At 45.8% G+C, this 21,342-nt stretch overlaps 1 protein-coding gene across 3 annotated transcripts in view; it reads right to left on the reverse strand.

Annotated features, from left to right (window-relative positions):
* Positions 1–21,342, reverse strand: part of LOC119967393 (protein eva-1 homolog A-like) — a 436,489-nt gene that overhangs the window by 287,676 nt on the left and 127,471 nt on the right. For 2 of the 3 annotated variants that reach the window (XM_038799895.1, XM_038799892.1), the window contains exon 1: positions 11,979–12,119. The exons of the other annotated variant lie outside the window; for it this stretch is intronic. In XM_038799895.1, the coding sequence (XP_038655823.1) occupies positions 11,979–12,090 (112 nt within the window). In that variant the 5' untranslated portion in view covers positions 12,091–12,119. Of the gene's footprint in view, positions 1–11,978; positions 12,120–21,342 lie in introns of those variants that run through there. 3 annotated transcript variants of the gene reach the window in all.

Here is a 21,342-nt window from a genome sequence, read left to right on the forward strand (position 1 = left end):
ATTTTTGTAATCTGGTATTAGGCCTGGGCGTGCCATGTGCAGGGGGCCCCAGAAACCCCTTAGAGGTGTTTTGGGGCTTTGGGGGTCACGTCGGGGGATCGAGAGATCACAACGCCATTTAAAAATGGAGCAGGGCTCCTCAGTGCAGGGAACGGGATTAAGTGTGGCCTCGGCCACGGGTTCCCCACAGAGGCCCCATATCTTTTTTTTTTTTAATTTAGATTACCCAATTATTTTTTCCAATTAAGGGGCAATTTAGCGTGGCCAATCCACCTACTCTGAACATTTTTGGGTTGTGGGGGCGAAACCCACGCAGACACAGGGAGAATGTGCAAACTCCACAGAGACAGTGACCCAGAACCGGGATCGAACCTGGGACCTCAGCGCCGTGAGGCGGTTGTGCTAACCACTTGGCCACCGTGCTGCCCTAGAGGCCCCATATCTAACCGGAGTTGCGTTAGACAGAAGGGTGTTTCTCAGCGCTGCGAGCACCAGAAACACGCAGCTAAATGCGCCCGCTATGGGACTCTGTTCCCATCTGGTTAGATTGGACCCTAAACGTTTTGATCAATAAGCCTTCTAAACTCTAGTGGAATATAAACCTCTCCAACCTTTCCTCACTAGAAATCCCACCCATTCCTGTTATTAGTCTTGTAAACCTTCTCTGAACTGCTTTTAAAATATTTCCATCTTTCCTTAGATACAGAGACTGATACTGCACACAATGCTCTGGATGTGGTCTCACCAATGCCCTGCATGACTGAAGCACAACCTCCCTACTTTTGTAATCAATTCCCCTCACAATAAATTATAACATTTTATTAGCTTTCTTAATTACTTGCTGGACCTGCCTTTTGTAGTTCATGCACTAGGACACCCAGATCCCTCTGCACCTCAGAGCTCTGCAACCTCTCACTATTTAGATAATAAGCTTTTTTGTTATTCTTCAAAATGGAAAAGTTCACATTTACCCATACTCCATTTGCCAGATTTATGACCATTCACTTAAACTATCTATGTTCCTTTGTAACTTCCTTGCATCCTCTTCACAAGCTACTTTATTACCTATCTTTGTGTCATCAGTAAATTTAGCAACCATACATACATTCCCTACATTCAATATGTTACCCACTATACCATGAGCTTTTATTTTCCGCAGTAACCTTTGATGTAATACCTTATCAAATCCGTTCTAGAAATCTAAATACAGTACATCCACTAGTTCCCCTTTATCCACACCACATGTCACACTTTCAAAGAACTCCAATAAATTGGCTAAACATGATTTCCCCTTCACAAAACCATGGTGATTCTGCCTGATTGCCTTGAACTTTTCCAAGTGCCCTGAAAGAACATCTTTATAATGGCTTCTAACATTTTTACTATGACAGGTGTTAAGCTAAATGGTTGATAGTTTCCCAATAGATCTAAAGCCAGTTCAGGAGCCTAGAAATCCTCAAATGTGCATTATGATAGATATGGAAACAGATGTTGATGTTATCGGCCAGGAAGATCAATAGTTATACTGTCATAAAGCAAGAAAAACAGCACATGGGAAATGAGAGAAACAGGACTGAAGATGTCATTACAACACCCACAGTGAAATGAAAGTCGGAGATTCACTACTCACTTTCATTGTTGGTACAACTACAGCTATGTCTATTATCGCCGAAAGAGAGTACAAGAAGTTCCTAAGTCACCATTCCCTTTTGCAAAGTTTGTGTGAAAATAGAACAGTACAGCACAGTACAGGCCCTCAGCCCACGATGTTGTGCCGACCATTTATCCTAATCCAAGATCAACCTAACCTACACCCCTTCAATTTACTGCTGTCCAAGAGTCGCTTAAATGTCACTAATGACTCTGACTCCACCACCTCTGCTGGCAGTGCATTCCACGCACCCACCACTCGCTGTGTAAAGAATCTACCTCTGACATCTCCCCCATACCTTCCTCCAATCCACTCAACACATGCCTCTCATCACCTTGTATACCTCTATCAAGTCACCTCTCTACCTTCTTCGCTCCAGTGAGAAAAGCCCTAGCTCCCCCAACCTTTCTCCATGCCCTCCAGTCCAGGCAGCATCCTGGTAAATCTCCCGACTAGTTATCCTAATAACAGTCCCCCAGTATGAGGTGACATTAGGGTTAGGGTGGAATATGATGATGCATCCAAGATGCCATTGGTAGTCAGAGGAAACAAAGTTTATTTGTTGGACAGAAATTGGCTTAAGATACAGTTAAACTGGGATGAGTTAGTTACAGTGGGAAACAGTAAAAGGAGAAGTGCTGAGCGAGCACAAAGTGGCCTTTGAGTAAGGAAGAGCAAATGAGAAAATAAGTCATCAGTACGATAATAAACATTGTCAACAGTTCATGTAATCCCGGATGTTCTTTCAAAATTTCCCATGAAGACTGACTTATCTCTGTGAATTATTTTACATTCACAAATGACATGCCAGAGAAATCAATGAAGAAACTCAGAAAGATGTGATGCTCAGTAAAATGCTCAATTATGTCATGAATGTCTGGCCTAAAGATTGTGATAAAGGGAAAGTTCAGACGTAATTCACATATGGGAATGACTGAGTGTAGATCAAGACTGTCTCCTATAGAGTTTAAAGTCATTAAGCTACAAAAGTTGAGAGAGAGATTGTTTGAAGAACTACATGAGTTGGTGCAAAGTGCAGAAAAAGAAATATACCAGGCGGGATATTCCACACAACCCGCTGTGGAGGAGGTGATCTGCCATTGGCCAATGGCAGGCTCTTCTGACCTGAAATGAAAAAGAAATGAAAATCGCTTATTGTCATAAATAGGCTTCAAATGAAGTTACTGTGAAAAGCCGCTAGTCGCCACATTCCGGCGCATGTTTGGGGAGGCTGGTACGGGAATTGAACCTGCTGCTGGCCTGCCTTGGTCTGCTTTAAAAGCCAGCTATTTAGCCCTGTACTTAACCAGCCCCTGTAAACCAGACCTGCCATTCTAAATGAGTTTTCCTGTTGAATGCACTCCTTGCCACCGGGAAAACTGACCAGCGCCACGTGAACATAATCAATTCCAATGAAAAATGGTGCGGGATTCGCCGGGTCCATGATTGACACTCGGGAGGCTGACATGCTGCAGCCACATATACACATTACACTCCCCACACCCACTCATCCCAGCCAACAAGATGGCACTGGTTGCGTGGAGCGCGCCCATCCCGCTGATGGGTTGGCTGGGGCCAGAGGGCAGCTAGGGGGATGGGCTGGGAGGAAACCCATACAACCTGTGGCCTTAAGTTCACAGTGGGCAGTCAGCGGAATGCGCAGCTGCATGGCTGTCTTGCAGATTGCGGCAATGACGTTCTGTGCTCATCCAACCCGACCCTACAGTGCACCTCGTGGCCATACCCGGTACTCACCCCGGCCCCAGCAGAGGTTCCCTGGCCTGCGGCACAACTGTCAAAAAGCTATGGCGATGCTGGACACTTTCTGTACCCCATCTATCTCCCTCAGCAGCCACCACAGCGCTGTTTCACAATTTCTAAAAGCACCTCACTATTGGGAATTTGGAGGCAGAGAAACGCGGAGGCCCCAGTGAATAACAGATCAGGTCCGGTAATGATATGCCAATGGTGTTTACTGTACGTGCTGAGTAGAACCCATTGACGCGTTGTCGAGGCAACAGAGAATTGTGATTTGGCGAGAAACCGGCACCCGCTACGATTTCGGTGTCAAAATCGATTCTTCGCCCAATCGCATTTCCTGATTCTGGCATCAGCTGATGGAGAACCCTCCAGGGTTTATGAAATTGGGAAGGAGTATAGTTGGCGGGATTCCAAGTTTCAGAAACTAAGGGCTGGATTCTCCAATTCTGCGGTTATGTCCGCAGGATCTATCTGATCAGCCGTACCCCTGCACCGATTCTCCGCCCGGTGGGGGGTGCGGGGGCTAGCAGCCGCTCTGTGTAAAACCCCCAGCTTTACCTGCAGATATGGCCACAGAATAGCCGGATCCGTGGCCGCGTATGCGCACGGCGGAAGCTGCACTATACAACATATAACCCGCCGCGCACGGACCCAGCCTGACAAAAACTATACCCTTTGCCACCCTCGGACCACCCACCACCAGTTTCCCCAGCCCCTGCCGAAGCCCCCGCCACTGGAACGGCTCCCCCTCCAACTGTGACGGCACTGTGCACAGTCCGCAGCTGTCAGACGAGGCCCGGAAAGTTGTAAGGACACACGATGCCTCGAGTACGCCGTTTTTTTCCCCTAACAACCTCCCCGAACAGGCGCCGGAATGTGGCAACTAGGGGCTTTTCACAGTAACTTCATTTGAAGCCTACTTGTGACAATAAGCGATTTTCATTTCATTTCATTTCGTGGGGGCGGAGCATCAGGAAAATAGCACCACCCCTGATTCCAGCTAAAAAGGTATTCTCTGGCCGATCGCCGAACGTGATTTCGGCGTCAGCAATCTGAGAATCCAGCCCTACATTTTGACTGAATCGGTGGACTTCCACAACCGCTAAATTGAGGCCAGTTCCAGAGCAATTCACGGTTCCTTAATGGGCTAGCACCGGCGCCGTGTGGCACTCGATCGATTCCAATGAAAAACGATGTCCGATTCATTGGGGTCCAGATTGCCACCCAAGAGGCTGTCAAGCTGCAGCCACATGCCACATATTAACACTCCACCCCCCACACACACACACGCATCCCAGCCAACAAGATGGCAGCATGGCGAGCACACTCCAGTTCATGGACGCAGTGTTCGAGATCCTGCTGGGCGGCGTGGAGAAGAGGCAGGCCACCCTGTTCCCTGGGTGGGAAGGATGCTGCCACCCTCACCCATACACTGGCCTGGATACAGGTGGCAGAGGCCATGAGCGCCATGGGCCCCACTGCCAGGACCCGACAGCAGTGCCGGAAGGAGCTGCATGACTTCCTCAGGGCAGCCAGGATGAGTAAGCAGCACTGTGCCCCGACACTAAACCCCTCCCCCACCTGGAGGGCAAACTAACTCTACAGGCCATCAGGATCCACTCGGCGCCTTGAAGGCCCGTGGCCTAAACGCTCAGACGGACCATCACCTTGCCAGTTACTGAGTGTCCTCCCCCACATCCCCTCGGTGCCAGGTGCACTATGGTGTCGCACTGTTCCCCTGCTCAGCTGCAGTCTTCAATGGCATGCTCAGTCCGGCAGCTCCCCGAACGACAGGCGCTGCCGGTATACACAAAGCCTGATGTAGCGCCTCCTTCCCACCTCCTCCTTGGCCTGTTGGGGGTGCCGCCTCTCCATCCTCACCAGCTGGCTCCTGTTCGTCTGGGGCAGGCTCTGCTGCTGCAGGGTCCTCCCCGGGCAGCTCTTGCTCGTACAGCCTCAATGCATCCCTCAGGGCTGTGGGGGTCAGGATGAAGGCCACCATTCCTGGTTGGATTCCTATATCCATTATGTGCAAGGGGTGAAGGCAGACCTGTTAGTACGGTACGTACCCCATACCCAATCAAGTCCAACGGGCTACACGGGGCTGTGTGATGATCCACTGGCGAGTGGCGCCTGGTTGTGAGGTCGGGGTCCTGTGGTGGGGTAGAGGGTGGGGGGGTAGGGGCCCCCATACGTTGTTACTGTGTGCAACCATGTGCCCTGGTGGGCGGTCAATGGGGTGCACAGTCTGGAGGCATTCTGGCTGGCCGCGGCAATGGTGGTCCGTGCCTGGATACTCAAGTCCCGGGATTGTCATCTGGAACCCACTGCCCATCCCCTAGTTGCCCCCGCTACCCCCACCAGCCCTGGTAGTTGCTCCCCGTACCAACCCCCCCCCCCCCCCAAACCAGCCCTGCCAGCGGTAGGACCGGCAGCCCACAGGAAAGGATGCCTCTGAGAACCTCCTCTCTCTCCCTCAGCAGTTACGGCGACTGTTCCTGATTTTTAAAACCACAAGTGAACCTTGCCGCCGGTAATTTCTCCTAAAGGAGCATCACGGGAGCCCCAGAGAATACCGGCTCGGGCCCGCTCATGATATGCCCATGGCGTTTACTGTGCCTGTGGAGTAGAATGAATTGACGTCCCTGGCAAGGCACCGGTGAACGGTATTCTGATGCTCGCCCGACCCGGCCACGATTTATGGCTCACAAGCAATTCTCAGTCCAATCGCGTTTCGCAATTCCGGCGCCGCTGGATGGAGAATCCCACCCAGTATATTGTAGAGCTACCCTTCCTGCTGTGTTGTGGAGATGTATCAAACTAATATTATAATGTGGACCAAGGGAATGCATTTTCCTTCCACCCCTTTGAAAGATAGTTCCTTCATATTGTATATTGCTCTTGCTCTCGCCATTCTTGTTCCCAAAACCATTCCTTCATGCACTAGACATGACAACACTCCCCCATTCGTCAGGAATCTTCCTGCACTTTCCACCTGTAATTACTGTGTTGGTTAAATCCCATCATTCTGTTGAGAGAGAACAGAAGAATGCTGGAGAAGTTAGGCTATACAAACATAATTGCAACATTGAAAACTTCCGAAGATTTAGGAGTTGATTTATTCCTGTGATGATTCTGGGATAGCTTTACCTCCAATATTGTTGTTAACTTTAACTCCGTCTCCACCAGAGAAAACACTTGTGCAGCCAACTGAACCGTGAGAAACAACGGGAAACAACAAATAAAAGAAAAAGAAAGATAGAAAAAAAAATAATGAGGAGGGAGGATATATTAATTACATTTTGCCAGTTCCTGCACTCTGTGTGATAAGGGCAGCTTGTGGATTTATCATGTTTATTCTTTGGCGTGAAAACGTTTGTTAAGTTTGCCAACTCTGCACTTGTCTCGAATGCTTTCAAGGCAGAAACAACAACAGCTCCATTCGCTTTCATTTAAATTTTGTACAAAATTCAAGGGTCTTTCGATTAACTTTCTAGCTTTAAAGTATGCTAGGTAAAGATCTCAGCACTGACATTCAGTTATGTTATCTCCTTCACAAATCTAGAGCAATAAGTACAAGCACAACATGACCATCTTCAACAAGAGTAACAGTACATCTGCAATTTATTATTATGTGCACAAAACTCCTGAAATTTTGGAATGCAAAGCAAAGCATCAAGGCACATCTGTGAAATGTTAGAATTTATCTCATCCATGCAAAATATTTGGTATAATTGGTCCATTTGAAACAACAGTGATCGAGGCAATATGACAGAACCTAGAATTTATTTCCCACTGTCTATTGATATGACATCTGTTAATACTTGAAAAGTTCAAAATGCAATTTCTTTATTTTCCATTGCCTAAAGGAGATAACTCACTCAGATCCCCCCCCCCCCCCCCACCTTGAAATGCCTCATCACGTTATAGGGCTTTGAAAGATGATTCAAACACCCACTGGTCATTTCAGGAGGCAATTCAAGAAAAGAGGGGATTTAAAACTAATTAACCCAGCAAAACTCACTGAACCTTGAGGAGGAAGTCTGCAATGTTATGGGATGGTAACATCATTGTGCTTTGTTAGAAGTCAACAAGTGGCATTGCTTTGAAAAATGATGCCATAAGCCTTTGGTAATTTCAGTAGGACACATGAGAAATTGGAGGCTTTCAAACGTTTTCGCCTCATACAATCATGACAGGCCCAAAGGCTGCGACCAAACTCAACCATTTAAGACGTAACTATTTTCAAGAAATGGGTCAGCTTCACATTGCAATTAAATAAAAAATGTAACCATTTTTTGAAATAGCATTTTTTTTAATTAAGTTTGAAGTCAAATGTTTCTAATTCACACTTCAGATCACAAAAAATATGAAAACAAAAATGAATTTAAAGAACATATTTAGCATTTTATAATTTCCTTTGCTACAGTGAAGGCGGGTCACTTTTCTACATGACATGAGATTGGATTGTGCAGTGAGTCAAACTGCATTTCAATTTCTGGTACCTGGGTTCCAATTCAATTTTCAAAGTAAAACAGGGAGTTAGGATTGGAAGGCTGGTCATTGTGGGAAACTTCTCCTGGATTTGACAATCATCTATGTGAATTCCCAGCAGAGACCAATTGAGCAGCATACCTGCCCATCTTCCAGTAATCAGCGTGATATTTGGTAAGTTTTTGATAATGTTTAGAATGTGTATTCTTATTCATGCTGAACCACAGGAGAAGTCACATTCGTGATAAGTTTGAGGTAAAAAATATTTAGGGTTAGCCAGAGCTAAAGTATGAAGCCAGATGCTTATTAGTCGGGTGGCTTCTTTTTTGACTAGCCCCACAAATGTTTACAAGCGCAGGGACTCTGACTCCTAAAATGTTTCGGACAAGGAAATTTCCCAAAACAGTAGGTTCTGTTTTTTTCCATTCCTTGCAATTCTTTATTGGGAATTCTCTATCACACAAAATACATGCTGATAAAATTCCTTTACAACTATTGTAACAAAAGGTGTTAACTTGTTTATTATTTTTAACAGATTAACAATTCCTTTGTTAAAATAGTGCCAGATGTATTTCATCCATGTGTTAATGCCTTTGTAACTAAGAAACACTGTGATTCCAACCCAATGTTTGCAGTGGCAACTGGTAATTGATACATCTGAATTTTTCTCTGTCCCGGCAGAGTGCCTATGGTGAGTTCCTTTCACAGTATAATGGAATCATTAGCCAGGGGTACAATTTAGTCAGAATTCTCCAGCCTGTTTGTTGCCTTCATAAATTGTCACACAAAATAGCCATAAAAAGGTTAGTGATCTTTTAAACAGCAGCTTTCCTCACTGCCCTTAATGTCCAGGTTCACAGCTACGGAATCCAGTGGAAACTGACTTCAGCATATTCTAAGTATATCTTACTGAGGGTTAAGAATCAGCTGACCACACATACAATTTGTCAAAATTAAATGTACATCATTCACCACTCAAACAGAGGTAGGAACTACAGAAACATGAGCTGACAACTATTTGTCTAAGATAACCTTTAGTCACTAGAGAAATACAAGATCAGTATAGAAAAGAATATAATGATTTCCAACCCAAAGCTCCTCAAGATGGAAAGTTTCCAATTTCCCAAAGGGCCAGTTTCCACCCGTCACCTGGATTATTTTTAATTCTAAAACATTGGGGAGTCAAGAAACACAAAGAGGTATATTTGTTTCATAATGTGATCCACATTGAGTAACAACAAAAACCAAAAAGAACAATACATGTCTAATCATACAGGATCTTTGGGCTAAAAATTCATAAACCCAGGGGCTGGATTCTCCGATTTGAAGAAAAATGGCGCAAAGGCTCCACCGATCCCCCATCTGGTGTGGAGGGCTAGCATAGAGCCCCTGGCTTTAGGTGCGGATACAGCCATAGAATTGCCAGGTCCGTGGCCACGCATGCGTACAGCGGCGGTCAGCAGCAACCACGCCGCGCAACATGGCACCGGCCACGCGTGGACCCGGCCTGCCAAACACTGCCCCCCTTTGACCAGGCTCGCAATCCCCAGACCACCCTCCGCCAGTACCCCCAGCCCCCACCAAAGCCGCCCCCCCCCCCCCGCCCGCGGAACGGCTCCCATGTGACTGTGGCGGCGCTGGGCTCACGGCGGGTTCCCGAAGAAAAATAGGATAAGTGTTCCATACCATCAGGAATTCAGCCCAACAGGGGCTCAGCATCTGGGGAGGATCTTAGGTGATGTCCTGGGCCATCCCGTCGGTGTGTAACATACTCTGAGAATATGTCTTTTTGGCGAGAGCAGAGCATCGCAAAAGCGATTTCGGCGCAAACGGGGATTCTCCGGACGATCGCCGAACCCAATTTTGCCGTCGGAGACCGGAGAATCCCGTCCCAGATTTTTGGGCACTGGAACTATGATTCACAGCTTGCCAGCTCTTGTTCAGAATTAGGGTGCAACAAGCTCATGAAAAGCATCTTGTCTGAACGATTCCAGCTCTGGCTGGTGTGCTTCCAATAATGCTATCTGCTGCTGAATCCTGAACTATGCACACAGCAGGAGGTCCTGGCAGCATTGTTTGCAGAATGCAAGCAGTATTTTGAAGGGAGACAGAATTTGAAGATGGATTAGAAATTCTTGCAAAGTAAATACGAGGGCAAAGAGAGGGATGCACAGGGTCAGATGTAGTACTGGAGACATTAATAGTGCAGGAGGAGAGTCACCATGGTCCCAAGGGGGTCAAGATCCTCCAAGCCAACCCTCAGAAGAGTGGCAGCAGGTGGTCAGGTAGATTCTGGACTGAGGACATGGCAGCAATGCCAGGTCGTCAAATGCCAATGAAATTATCTTCATATATACCACACCCATCACAACACAACTCTCTTGTGTTGCTCATAACACCAACATTCCCATCACTCATTACTTGGCACTTCCAGGTATTCAGGGTTCACACTTAATATCTAGATACTCCACCTCACCCTCCTGCACATATCAATGCTACCAGCCTAATACCCATTCTTGCTGCCTCCATATATCTCCAGCTATTTATCCAAGGAATGCACATAATTTAACACAGTGCTACACAACCACTGACATTCAGTCCTATTCACCAGGATTCTCCCTTCTGGGGACTAAGTCCCCACGCCGGCGGGAGAACCGGCGCCAACCACTCCGGCGTCAACAGTCCCCGAAAGTGCGGAATTCTCCGCACCTGCGCTGGAGAATACGGCAGCTGGCATCGGGGCGGTGGGTCGGGATTCGCGCCACCCCTCCCGGGGATTCTCCGACCCGGCCCCGGGGGGGGGGGGGGGGGGGGGGGGGGGGGGCTGGGGGGGGGGGGGGGGGGGGGGGGGGGGGGTCAGAAAATTCTGCCCATTGTTTGTAGGACCTGATTGCCTGCAATAGAAAGGGGTTGAGTAAAATCAGTGGGAAACAAAGACAAATCTCCTGAGGTAAATTGAGAACATTTAGGATGACAGCATTATTCTGCCCTATGCCCCACCCAAACTCCCAGCTCACTCTCATCCTGCTAACTGGCAAGGTGAGCAGCTGATGGTGCAACCATGGACCTCAAAACTTCCCACCCCAACCCCTTTCCTCAAACAACTTTCCCCTTCCCTTTTCCTGCTTTCAGATGCCTAAGAACTGCAATGTGCCCAGCTACAAGAGGCCCAGGAGCAGGAAAGAAAGCAAGAAAACAACCGATAAAAAGTTCCTGATATTTGATCTGGCATGGGCAGCCAGCAGCTCAGACAGTGGCACTGCACTTTTCTGGAGGTTACTATAGAGTTGGGATCATCACATGACAAGTCATTTCGACATGAGTGGGCTGCAGACAGGCCAGAGGGAAAGAAAAGTTTGTTTTCCAGCTCACTAGTGGGCAAGGTGGTACACAGGTACTGCTGCAGAGGGCTCAGATGGGGCTGGTTTAGCACACTGGGCTAAATCACTGGCTTTTAAAGCAGACCAAGGCAGGCCAGCAGCACGGTTCAATTCCCATACCAGCCTCCCCGAACAGGCGCCGGAATGTGGAGACTAGGGGCTTTTCACAGTAACTTCATTTGAAGCCTACTCGTGGCAATAAGTGATTTTCATTTCATAAAGGATTTGATGGGGCAGCATACAAGAGAAGGCTGAATTGGCACATGGAGTTGCTGGGTGCACTGGCTGGCCTGTCATTGTTGAGTACGGGGGTGGGCGGGAGGGCTAGTCAGGCTCCAAGTTGGCAGAGATATGGCAGGGTGTTTGCCCTCTCTTCAGCCTCTACTCCCCATTGTACTGCAGACCCAGAAGCACAACCAACGCAGCCCTGTACCAATTGCAGTCATTGCATCAGTTACAGGCCAGTTACTCCCATGCCATCCCTGAGAAGATGAGACAACACACTGGCAAATGCAGGAAAACGCCAAAACACCTCTAAGACACTTCACAGCACATTTAGACACCATGCAATCAATAATGTTCAAACAATTACTTCATCTGTAATTAGGGCCCATTAAATAATGGCACTGCAGTCCCCACCCACCTTGCAGCTTCATGCCTCTTTTCTCGTGACTGAGCAACACAAACTCTACCTGTAAATTCACTGTCCAAGATTGGAATCCAGGCACTATACCAGCAAGGGCTCAGTACGACATCAGGACAGTGCCAAAGCAAAGTTTTCTGGTGCGTGCAGGTGCTTCTCATATACAGCCATATCCCCACAGAATGCAATGTGGGCTCCACAGGAGGCAGTGCATTTTCTGCCAGGAACTGAAGGTCGGCATCTATTATAGCGGCGCTGTTCTACTGCCTTGCACACTTTATTTTCAAAAGGAGCACAAGGTACTAATGCAAACACATGGTAAGTTACTGAAACTCACCGAAACGGAAGAGAAAGTTTCAGTGTAATATAAAGTTGGGTTGTAAAATCATTGACTGCGGTACTATTCTACAGTCCTGAGTCGCCTCATGATGAAAATAAATCATGGTGGTCAATCCTAAAACTTACTATCAGTTTTGCACACAAACCTGCAATTCTTTTAATTGTGGTCAGCTCTGTACAGGCAAACTTAACCACGACACTTACTGTGCACTGTTGTTTGTTTCAAAATCTACCCCATTGATGCTAAAAATGATACATTTCACCATTTATTGATGAAGGATTTGACATTTCTTGGCTCTTGTTGATGGAATAAGATTTGTGCAATAGATTGGGTCTGCAACAATATATGATTTCTCCTGTCAACTTTGAAAAGTGAAATATTACAGCACCTGCTTATCTGAGAACATGCAACTGATAAAAGTGAAACCCCATCTGAAACAATGCTTTACTATTTTAAACAAATATAGGTACCTCGATAAAGAAAAAAATGTTTTGACACATTATACCATGCTGGTACAATGAAATTGCTGTGTTAAGCGGATGCTGTGGGTTGTCAGCTATTACAAAGAATCATTCAAGCACATGTACTATTGAGTTATTTTGAACTTGGCAGAACACATGCTGTCCCCGGAGGTCTGACAAAACCACTACTGTGAAAATCAGATAAAAGTACAAAGAAATACATGTTTTTACGTTGTGGCTTATCATCTTAATGAAATGTCCCCAAATGCTTCACGCAATCATTTTCATGGTGAGGTTACTTTGAATTTAGACGGTTGTGCCCGGGAAATGTGAAAGGGAAAAGTAATGTATTATTTAAACTCTACATTCTTAGAGACGGGATTTTGACACGTGTTTGTATTATTTTGGCCCAGTGCAGCACAAAAAATAAACCTAGTAATTCTCCATTGATGGAAATGTGCAATAGTAAAAATTCGGCCAGTCACAATCTTATTCCACTCTTATACCGAAGAATGAAAACTTCATTTTGGTTTATTAAATGAGGCATTCACCTAGCAGACTAATTTTTCTTCCATTTTATTCAATTTCATGTTGTGACACAGGACTGTTGGAACGTCTCCCACGTTCACATTTTCAGCACCATCCTATTACCATCAGCATATCTGTAAAATGCTTCAACGTTAATGGGTACACAAAACATGAAAGCCTCGCCTGCTTGACCAATTTGTACCACCAAGATAAGGGAATTATGTTTTGCATCTCTGTTTCATTAAACATTTGTAACAATGTCATCGTCTGAATTTCAAATGAATGCTTTTTCGTAGAGGGCTTTGCAGTAGAGAGGGAATGAGCCCATCACATCAGTGCAGAAGATAAGGCTGAAGTATTTTTTATCAGTTGAAGCAATTTGTACTCTTTAACCAACTCCAGGCAATACTGCCGAATGTGTGATCCAACTAAGCCTCCTCCTCAGATACCCAGCATCATAGCATGCTCTGAAGAAATGTCATGTGAACTCAAAACGTTAACTCTATATTCTTTCTCCATGGATGCTGCCAGGTTTGCTGAGTTTTCCAGCATTTTCTGTTTTTGTGTCATAAGATGCCAGTCCTCAGCCAATTCAATTTGCCCCAGGCGATTTCAAGAAATAGTTGAACATATTGGATACTGCAAAGAGTATGGGCCCTGACAAAATCCCAGTTGTACAAAGAACAAAGAACAATAAAGCACAGGGACAGGCCCTTTTGCCATCCAAGCCTGCACCAATCACATGTCCCATCTAAACCAACCGTCTGTATCGTTCTGTACTCTGTTTGTTCATGTACCTATCCAAATAAGTCTTAAAGGTCGCTAATGCCTCAACCACCTCACTTGGCAGTGTATTCCAGGCCACCACCACCTTCAACACTTTCCCCGCACATCTCCACTGAACCTTTCCTTCCCTCACCTTGAACTTGTTGTGCCCCCTTGTAATTCTCAGTTCCACCCTGGGAAAAAGCCTCCAACTGTTCACCCTATCTATGCCCCGAATAATTTTATAAACTTCTATCAGGTTGCACCTCAGCCTCTGTCTCTCTAGGGAGAACAATCCCATGTAATGCTGCATGCTTGCACTCCAGAACTAACTCCACCCCTGGTCAAGTTGTTCAAATGCTGCAATAACACTAATATCTGTGGAATAAGTAATTGGTTACAGTGTGGAACAAGAGCAAAATAATAAAGCAAATAGGACATATTATGGTGATAAAGGATAAAAGGAAAGAGTCTAGGTGAGAGAGCTCGCAGAGAGTTGCCATGCTCCGACGCCATCTTGGATTTCGAATCGCCATGACCACTCAGCTCCTGTCATCATTATACCCATATACACTGTCATACCCAATATAGGCAGGTCTTATTATGATCTTTCAATCAATACTTTTAAAAATTGGACAGAAACAAGCTGTTAAGGTGACAACCTCAAATTACATGACTATTGGTATTTTGACTACAGATAGTGTCAAATCTCCAGTGAAAACCTAACCAAATTTGGGCATGGATGAGAGTACCTCACAGCCATCTGCAGAATTCACACATCTTATTGTTTAAGAATGGACCAAAATCTATAGAGCATGGAGTTTCCAGATGCGCTGATTCTATGTTTTCAATTAGAATAAAACAAAAATTGCAACTCAATGGTCACTATCTACTTCCCATTGTAACACAATGGCCTCCCCCATTCAAATTAGACTGGGTAGACCTCAGAAGTCTTAACAAATGGTCATGCGATGAAAACTGGTTTCAGGAACTGCAGCCTTATTACCCCAGGACTTAGCAGATGTATCAGAACCATCAGCTGTCAGCCTGTCTGACAACCAGTTGTGAAACTAGATAAAGTACTTAACGTGTTCCAGTTTTAAAGTTCCACTGAGAACCAACCTCCTCAATATTCAGCTACAAGAAACCTCACAGCTTGCTATGAGCCTTTTGCTTGACAAGACCCTCACTTCAACTTTAAATCATCAAATTTATTCAAGAAACAACAGGTCGGCCACCTATGGGAGACCAGAAATGGTAAATCACAGACTGGAGTAATCTGTAATTATGTAATCTGTAAAAGTAGTCCCCTTGTTCAAGAAGGGGAGTAGAGACAGCTATAGCCTTACTTCTGTTGTGGGCAAAGTTTTGGAAAGGTTTATAAGAATTAGGATGTATAATCATCTGGTAAGGAATAATTTGATTAGAGATAGTCAACATGGTTTTATGAAGGGTAGGTCGTGCCTCACAAACCTTATTGAGTTATTTGATAAGGTGACCAAACAGGTGGATGAGGGTAAAGCAGTTGATGTGGTGTATATGGATTTCAGTAAAGCGTTTGATAAGGTTCCCCACGGTAGGCTATTGCAGAAAATACGGAGGCATGGGATTCAGGGTGATTTAGCAGTTTGGATCAGAAATTGGCTAGCTGGAAGAAGACAAAGGGTGGTGGTTGATGGGAAATGTTCAGACTGGTGTCCAGTTACTAGCGGTGTACCACAAGGATCTGTTTTGGGGCAACTGCTTTTTGTCATTTTTATAAATGACCTGGAGGAGGACGTAGAAGGATGGGTGAGTAAATCTGCAGATGACACTAAAGTCGGTGGAGTTGTGGACAGTGCAGAAGGATGTTACAAGTTACAGACGGACATAGATAAGCTGCAGAGCTGGGCTGACAGGTGGCAAATGGAGTTTAATGCAGAAAAGTGTGAGGTGATTCATTTTGGAAGGAATAACAGGAAGACAGAGTACTGAGTGAATGGTAAGATTCTTGGTAGTGTGGATGAGCAGAGAGATCTCGGTGTCCATGTACATAGATCCCTGAAAGTTGCCACCCAGGTTGAGAGGGTTGTTAAGAAGGCGTGCGGTGTGTTAGCTTTTATTGGTAGAGGAATTGGGTTTCGGAGCCATGAGCTCATGTTGCAGTTACACATAACTCTGGTGCGGCCGCATTTGGAGTATTGCGTGCAGTTCTGGTCACCGCATTATAGGAAGGATGTGGAAGCATTGGAAAGGGTGCAGAGGAGATTTACCAGGATGTTGCCTGGTATGGAGGGAAGATCTTATGAGGAAAGGCTGAGGGACTTGAGGCTGTTTTCGTTAGAGAGAAGAAAGTTAAGAGGTGACTTAATTGAGGCATACAAGATGATCAGAGGATTAGATAGGGTGGACAGTGAGAGCCTTTTTTCTCGGATGGTGCTGTCTAGCACGAGGGGACATAGCTTTAAATTGAGGGGAGTTAGATATAGGTCAGATGTCAGAGGTAGATTCTTTACTCAGAGAGTAGTAAGGGCGTGGAATGCCCTGCCTGCAACAGTTGTGGACTCGCCAACACTAAAAGCATTCAAATGGTCATTGGATAGGCATATGGACGATAAGGGAATAGTGTAGATGGGCTTTAGAGGGGTTTCACAGGTCGGCGCAACATCGAGGGCCGAAGGGCCTGTACTGCGCTGTAATGTTCTATGTTCTATGTTCTAAGTGCACCATCTTTAGTGTGTCCAATTTCTATATGTCCCTGTGTGTGCACGTATATACATGAGATCGACTGAGTAACATTGAGTAGGTGTGTGAAAATCAGCAACCTTCTTCATATGACTCTCCACGGAGAGTTGTGAACACAGTCCAGTCCATGACACGAACACGCCTCCCATCTATTGACTCTGTCTACAGCTCCCTCTGCCTAGGGAAAGTATCTTCCATCAGTCTGAGAACACAAACTAACATTCAGAAACAGCTTCTTCCCCGCTGATACCAGACTCCTGAATGACCCTCTTATGGACTGAACTGATCTCTCTACATATCTTCTCTACTGTTGCAGCACTATACTCTGTATGCTTCACCCGATGTCTATGTCTATGTATTTACATTGTGTATTTATCGTATGGCCTATGTTTTTCATGTATGGAACTATCTGCCTGGACTGTACGCAGAACAATACTTTTCACTGTACCTCGACAATAATTCAAAATCTAAAATAAATTCATGATAGCTGAATTAATTAATTGAAATAAACACTTTGAGGTAAGAAAAGACAGGCATCTTTCCAGACAAAACATATTGGTTATGGAAATTAAGAGAGCACATACATTCTGTCTGTGACAACAGCCTTGGTTAAAAGATGAACAAAAGGGTTAAATTCTATGGCCAGAATTCTCCAGTCATTGTGATTCAATTTTCCCACTGGCAGCGTACCGCCAGCGGGTTTCACGGCAGCCTGGGGTGGTTAAAATGGTAAATCCCATTGACAAGTGGCGGGAGTATAGAATTCCATTACCAGCGACTGGCGCATGGCCGGGAAATATGCAGCTGGCAGGCCAGAGAATCCCAAGGTGAGATGGGAATGACTGCCCTCAACATCAAGACAGATCGCGTGTAGCATCAAGGAGCGCTAGCAATATTGAAGCCAATGGGGATCAGAGGAAAACTCTCCATTAGTTGGAGTTATACCTAGCACAAGGAAGGTGGCTGTGATTTCAGGAGGCCAAACATCTCAGCCCCACGACATCACTGCATAAATTCCTCAGCGTAGTGGCCTAGGCCGAACCATCTTCGGCTGCTTCACCAATGACCTTTCGTCCAACGTAAGAACGGAAGTGGGGTTGTTCACTGGTTATTCATAAGATCATTGGAAATAGGCCCGTCAAGCCTGTTCCATCACTCATTAAGATTATGTCTGATCAGATGGTGGCCTTAACTCCCCTTTACTTCTTGCTCTCTCATAACCCGTGGCTCCCTTGCACATTAAAAATCTGTCTAACTCAGCCTTCCATATATTCAATGAACAGCCTCCACTACTCTCTGGGAAAGAGAATGCCAAAGATTAATTCCTCTTCATCTTCTTCATAAATTGGATGTACATATTTTTTTAACTGTGCCCCTCGTTCCAGATTCCCCCAGGAGAAGAAGGATCCTCTCAGCATCTACTCTGCCATGCCCCCTCAGAATCTTATATGGTTCAATAAGAACACCTCACATCCTTCCAAACTCTAGTGTGTACAAGTCCAACCTGCGTAACGTTTCTTCATAAGACAATCCCTCCATCTCAGGAATCAACCAAATTAACCTTCTGGAGGTAAACCCCACCTTAAGTAAAGAGACCAAAATACTCTGCACAATTTTGTTTTACAGTCTGCATTAGGACTTGGGCAACATCCAAGCTTGGGCTAACAATAACAACCATAATTCGTGCCACATAGGTGTCAGGTAATAAGCATTTCTAACGAAAGTTCAGCCCCAGCTACTTTGATCTTCACTGGCATCGCCATCTCCAAGTAATGAACCATCAACGTACAATGGGTTACTGCTGACCAGGGCCAGAATTCTCGGGGCAGCCCACTGGTGGTGGGATTTGCAATGGCCCACTGAACCCTGTATTGGGCCAAAAATCCAGTGCGAGTCTCCCAGCCTGCCCTGAGAGCCTTAATAAGTTTCTTGATGTCCCTAATGGGCTTCCTGCCCAGACCCAGTGAGAACATGCAAGTAGTTCATTTGAGCTATTTTACATGCAATTGGTGGGTAGGGCGCCCAATTCACCTGTCTCCTGGGATGCTCCAGCCTGGGATTCAAGGAGACTTGTGCTGAGCTTAAGAGGCTAAGGTCGGGGGTGTTCCCTGAACCTCCGGGGGGGGGGGGGGGGGGGGGGGGAAGGAAGTGGAGAGTGGGGAAAGCGAGGGGAGGGGAAAGAGGAGGAGGGCAGTCGGGGGAGGAGGTACGGGGCGAACACGGCAAAGTTGTTTGACTGCTCTTCCCATCTGCAGTATTTACATCCTTTAAACAGTCAGTCGGTATCTCAAAAACGCAGTTCTCTGATAATAAAGTGAAAATGTTTCCATCTGTACCCTAAACTCTTTAAACAGTCTGCCTGTTCAACGATCTGTGAGATGAAAGTAAAAGTAATCCCTTTAATGTGGTGGAAACTTTTGAAGTGGTTTTCTCACAGTTAATGTCATTGTTGTTTACAGTATTGGAGCCTGTGTGTATGCCTAGAAGGCTAAAAGCTTTGAACTGCATTGTTTACATTCAATTCCATCCATCATTGTCTCTGAAAAGATTTTTGATTTCCGGGTCAAGTCAGTTTAAGCTTAAGGGAGATTAAGATGATTTATTTATATAATTCTCCAGGGATCCAGTAATTCATCAACTGATTATGTAACCAGAGACTGTCTCTTTATTCTCAAGAGCTTGCTAGAAAGAGAAGGTGCGCGTGCAGCTCCTAGCACCAACAGTAATCACTCTGGTTTTCCCACTGGCAGGAACACTTAGGGCTAATGGCCAGGCTGTGCCCAAAACACAGCTCACCGTGGCACAGCATGGCTGCTAAAAGCCGGGAGACCCCACTCCCAGGAGTTACCCAGTTTGCAAAGCCTCGCAAGACCCAACGCGATCACGCGAGATGTTGCGCTATAACTTCTGTCCACTGTGGGTGGTATCATCTTTTGGCAATGCTGCATATTAGAGCGAGACAGTTAATCTTACTCTAAGATTTACGAGGTATGTGAGGCTTTGGGATTTATCCCCTTCGCCTCGGAGACCTCAGGCAAGTGCCGTTTGGTGTTGGTCTCCACAAACTGGGACCTGGCACTGCCAAGGTGCACAGGTGGCAGTGCCAGCTGCCATTGGCACTGCCAAGGTGCCACATTGGCATTTGGTACATGTGTTTGATCAGGCTGGTGGTGCCCTGCGTGGGTGTGGGAGCGGTGTGTGTGGGGGGGGAGGGGTTGGGGGGGGCGGGATAGTGTCCCTCTCGCTACACTGGGAAGATCCAGCAAGTGGAGCTCCCGAGTGTACATAACAACCAAACGTTCCCCGCTGAGGCCCCTTATACAAAGTATAGCCATGTGTTTCTCGGCGATGCGAGCGCTCGCTGTGGGACATTGTTCACAATTGGTTGAATCACGGCCTTAGTTACTGATTGACAGAATTGCAGCCCAGATGTTTGACTAGACCAACGTTATGGTTGTAATGTCTTGGTGGTGGCTGAATATACTGCAACAAGCAGTAACCCCCCCCCCCCCCCCCCCCCCCCCCCCCCCCCCACCCTCACCCCCGAGCCCTCAAAGTCTCTTTATTACTCACCTGGACTCACAAAACCCAAAGCTTGGCACCATTCAGATAACTGAAATGAAATGAAATGAAAATCGCTTATTATCACAAGTAGGCCTCAAATGAAGTTACTGTGAAAAGACCCTAGTCGCCACATTCCGGCGCCTGTTCGGGGAGGCTGGTACAGGAATTGAACCGTACTGTTGGCCTGCTTGGTCTGCTTTCAAAGCCAGCGATTTAGCCCTGTGCTAAACAGCCCCTAGCAGCCCCTAACTGCAACTCATTGGCCTCAATATGCTCCACTTGTACGACAGATGCAATTTAGCTGCAGTAAGCAATATCTAAAAGGTGAACAGCAGCAACTCACCAACGTTACTTTGTCAGAAACCCCCCCCCCCCCTCTACTATAGGCCAAGAAAGTCAAAGTTATGGGAACATTACTTTTCAATTTTCGCCTTAAACCATCCTAACTCAGCCATATGTTGCCTTTCATTCAGTGTCATTGGATCGATAGCCTCAACAAAATCATTGAATCATCACTGCGACAAGAAATTGATGTTGAATAAGGAGGCTGAAGGTAACTAGGGAGGGGCAATAAATGCAGCCATGCCAGCATTGCTCACACTCCAAAAACAACTTTAAAATGTGATGTTAGTACTCCAGCAAAAGAACTCTTAAAATAATCTAGCTTTTTCAGTTTAAATTACCTAGCAGTTTTTAGGATCAAAAAACCTTTGCCAATGGCAAAGATCTTATCTGATATATATGGGGTCTCAAAATAATTCTTCAACCACAATATTACATTTCTGAACTATGTTTAACAAAGGATAATTGGAATACCCAAGGTCAAAATCTGTAATATGGTCCTGTGAAGCAATATTATATGACAACTTATTTTTATAACTCCTGTAGGTGGAGTTGTGAGGTAACTTTATATAACTTGTAACCTCCTAACCACTATATATTGAGAAGAAATTAACAGAAGTCAGGAAACTGTTTGAACAAAAGAGAAACCTTCATGTCACAGGCATTTTATAGAGTTGGAATCTGTTAAC

Source organism: Scyliorhinus canicula, chromosome 6 (assembly GCF_902713615.1).
Source record: "Scyliorhinus canicula chromosome 6, sScyCan1.1, whole genome shotgun sequence".
Taxonomy (NCBI): Eukaryota; Metazoa; Chordata; class Chondrichthyes; order Carcharhiniformes; family Scyliorhinidae; genus Scyliorhinus; species Scyliorhinus canicula.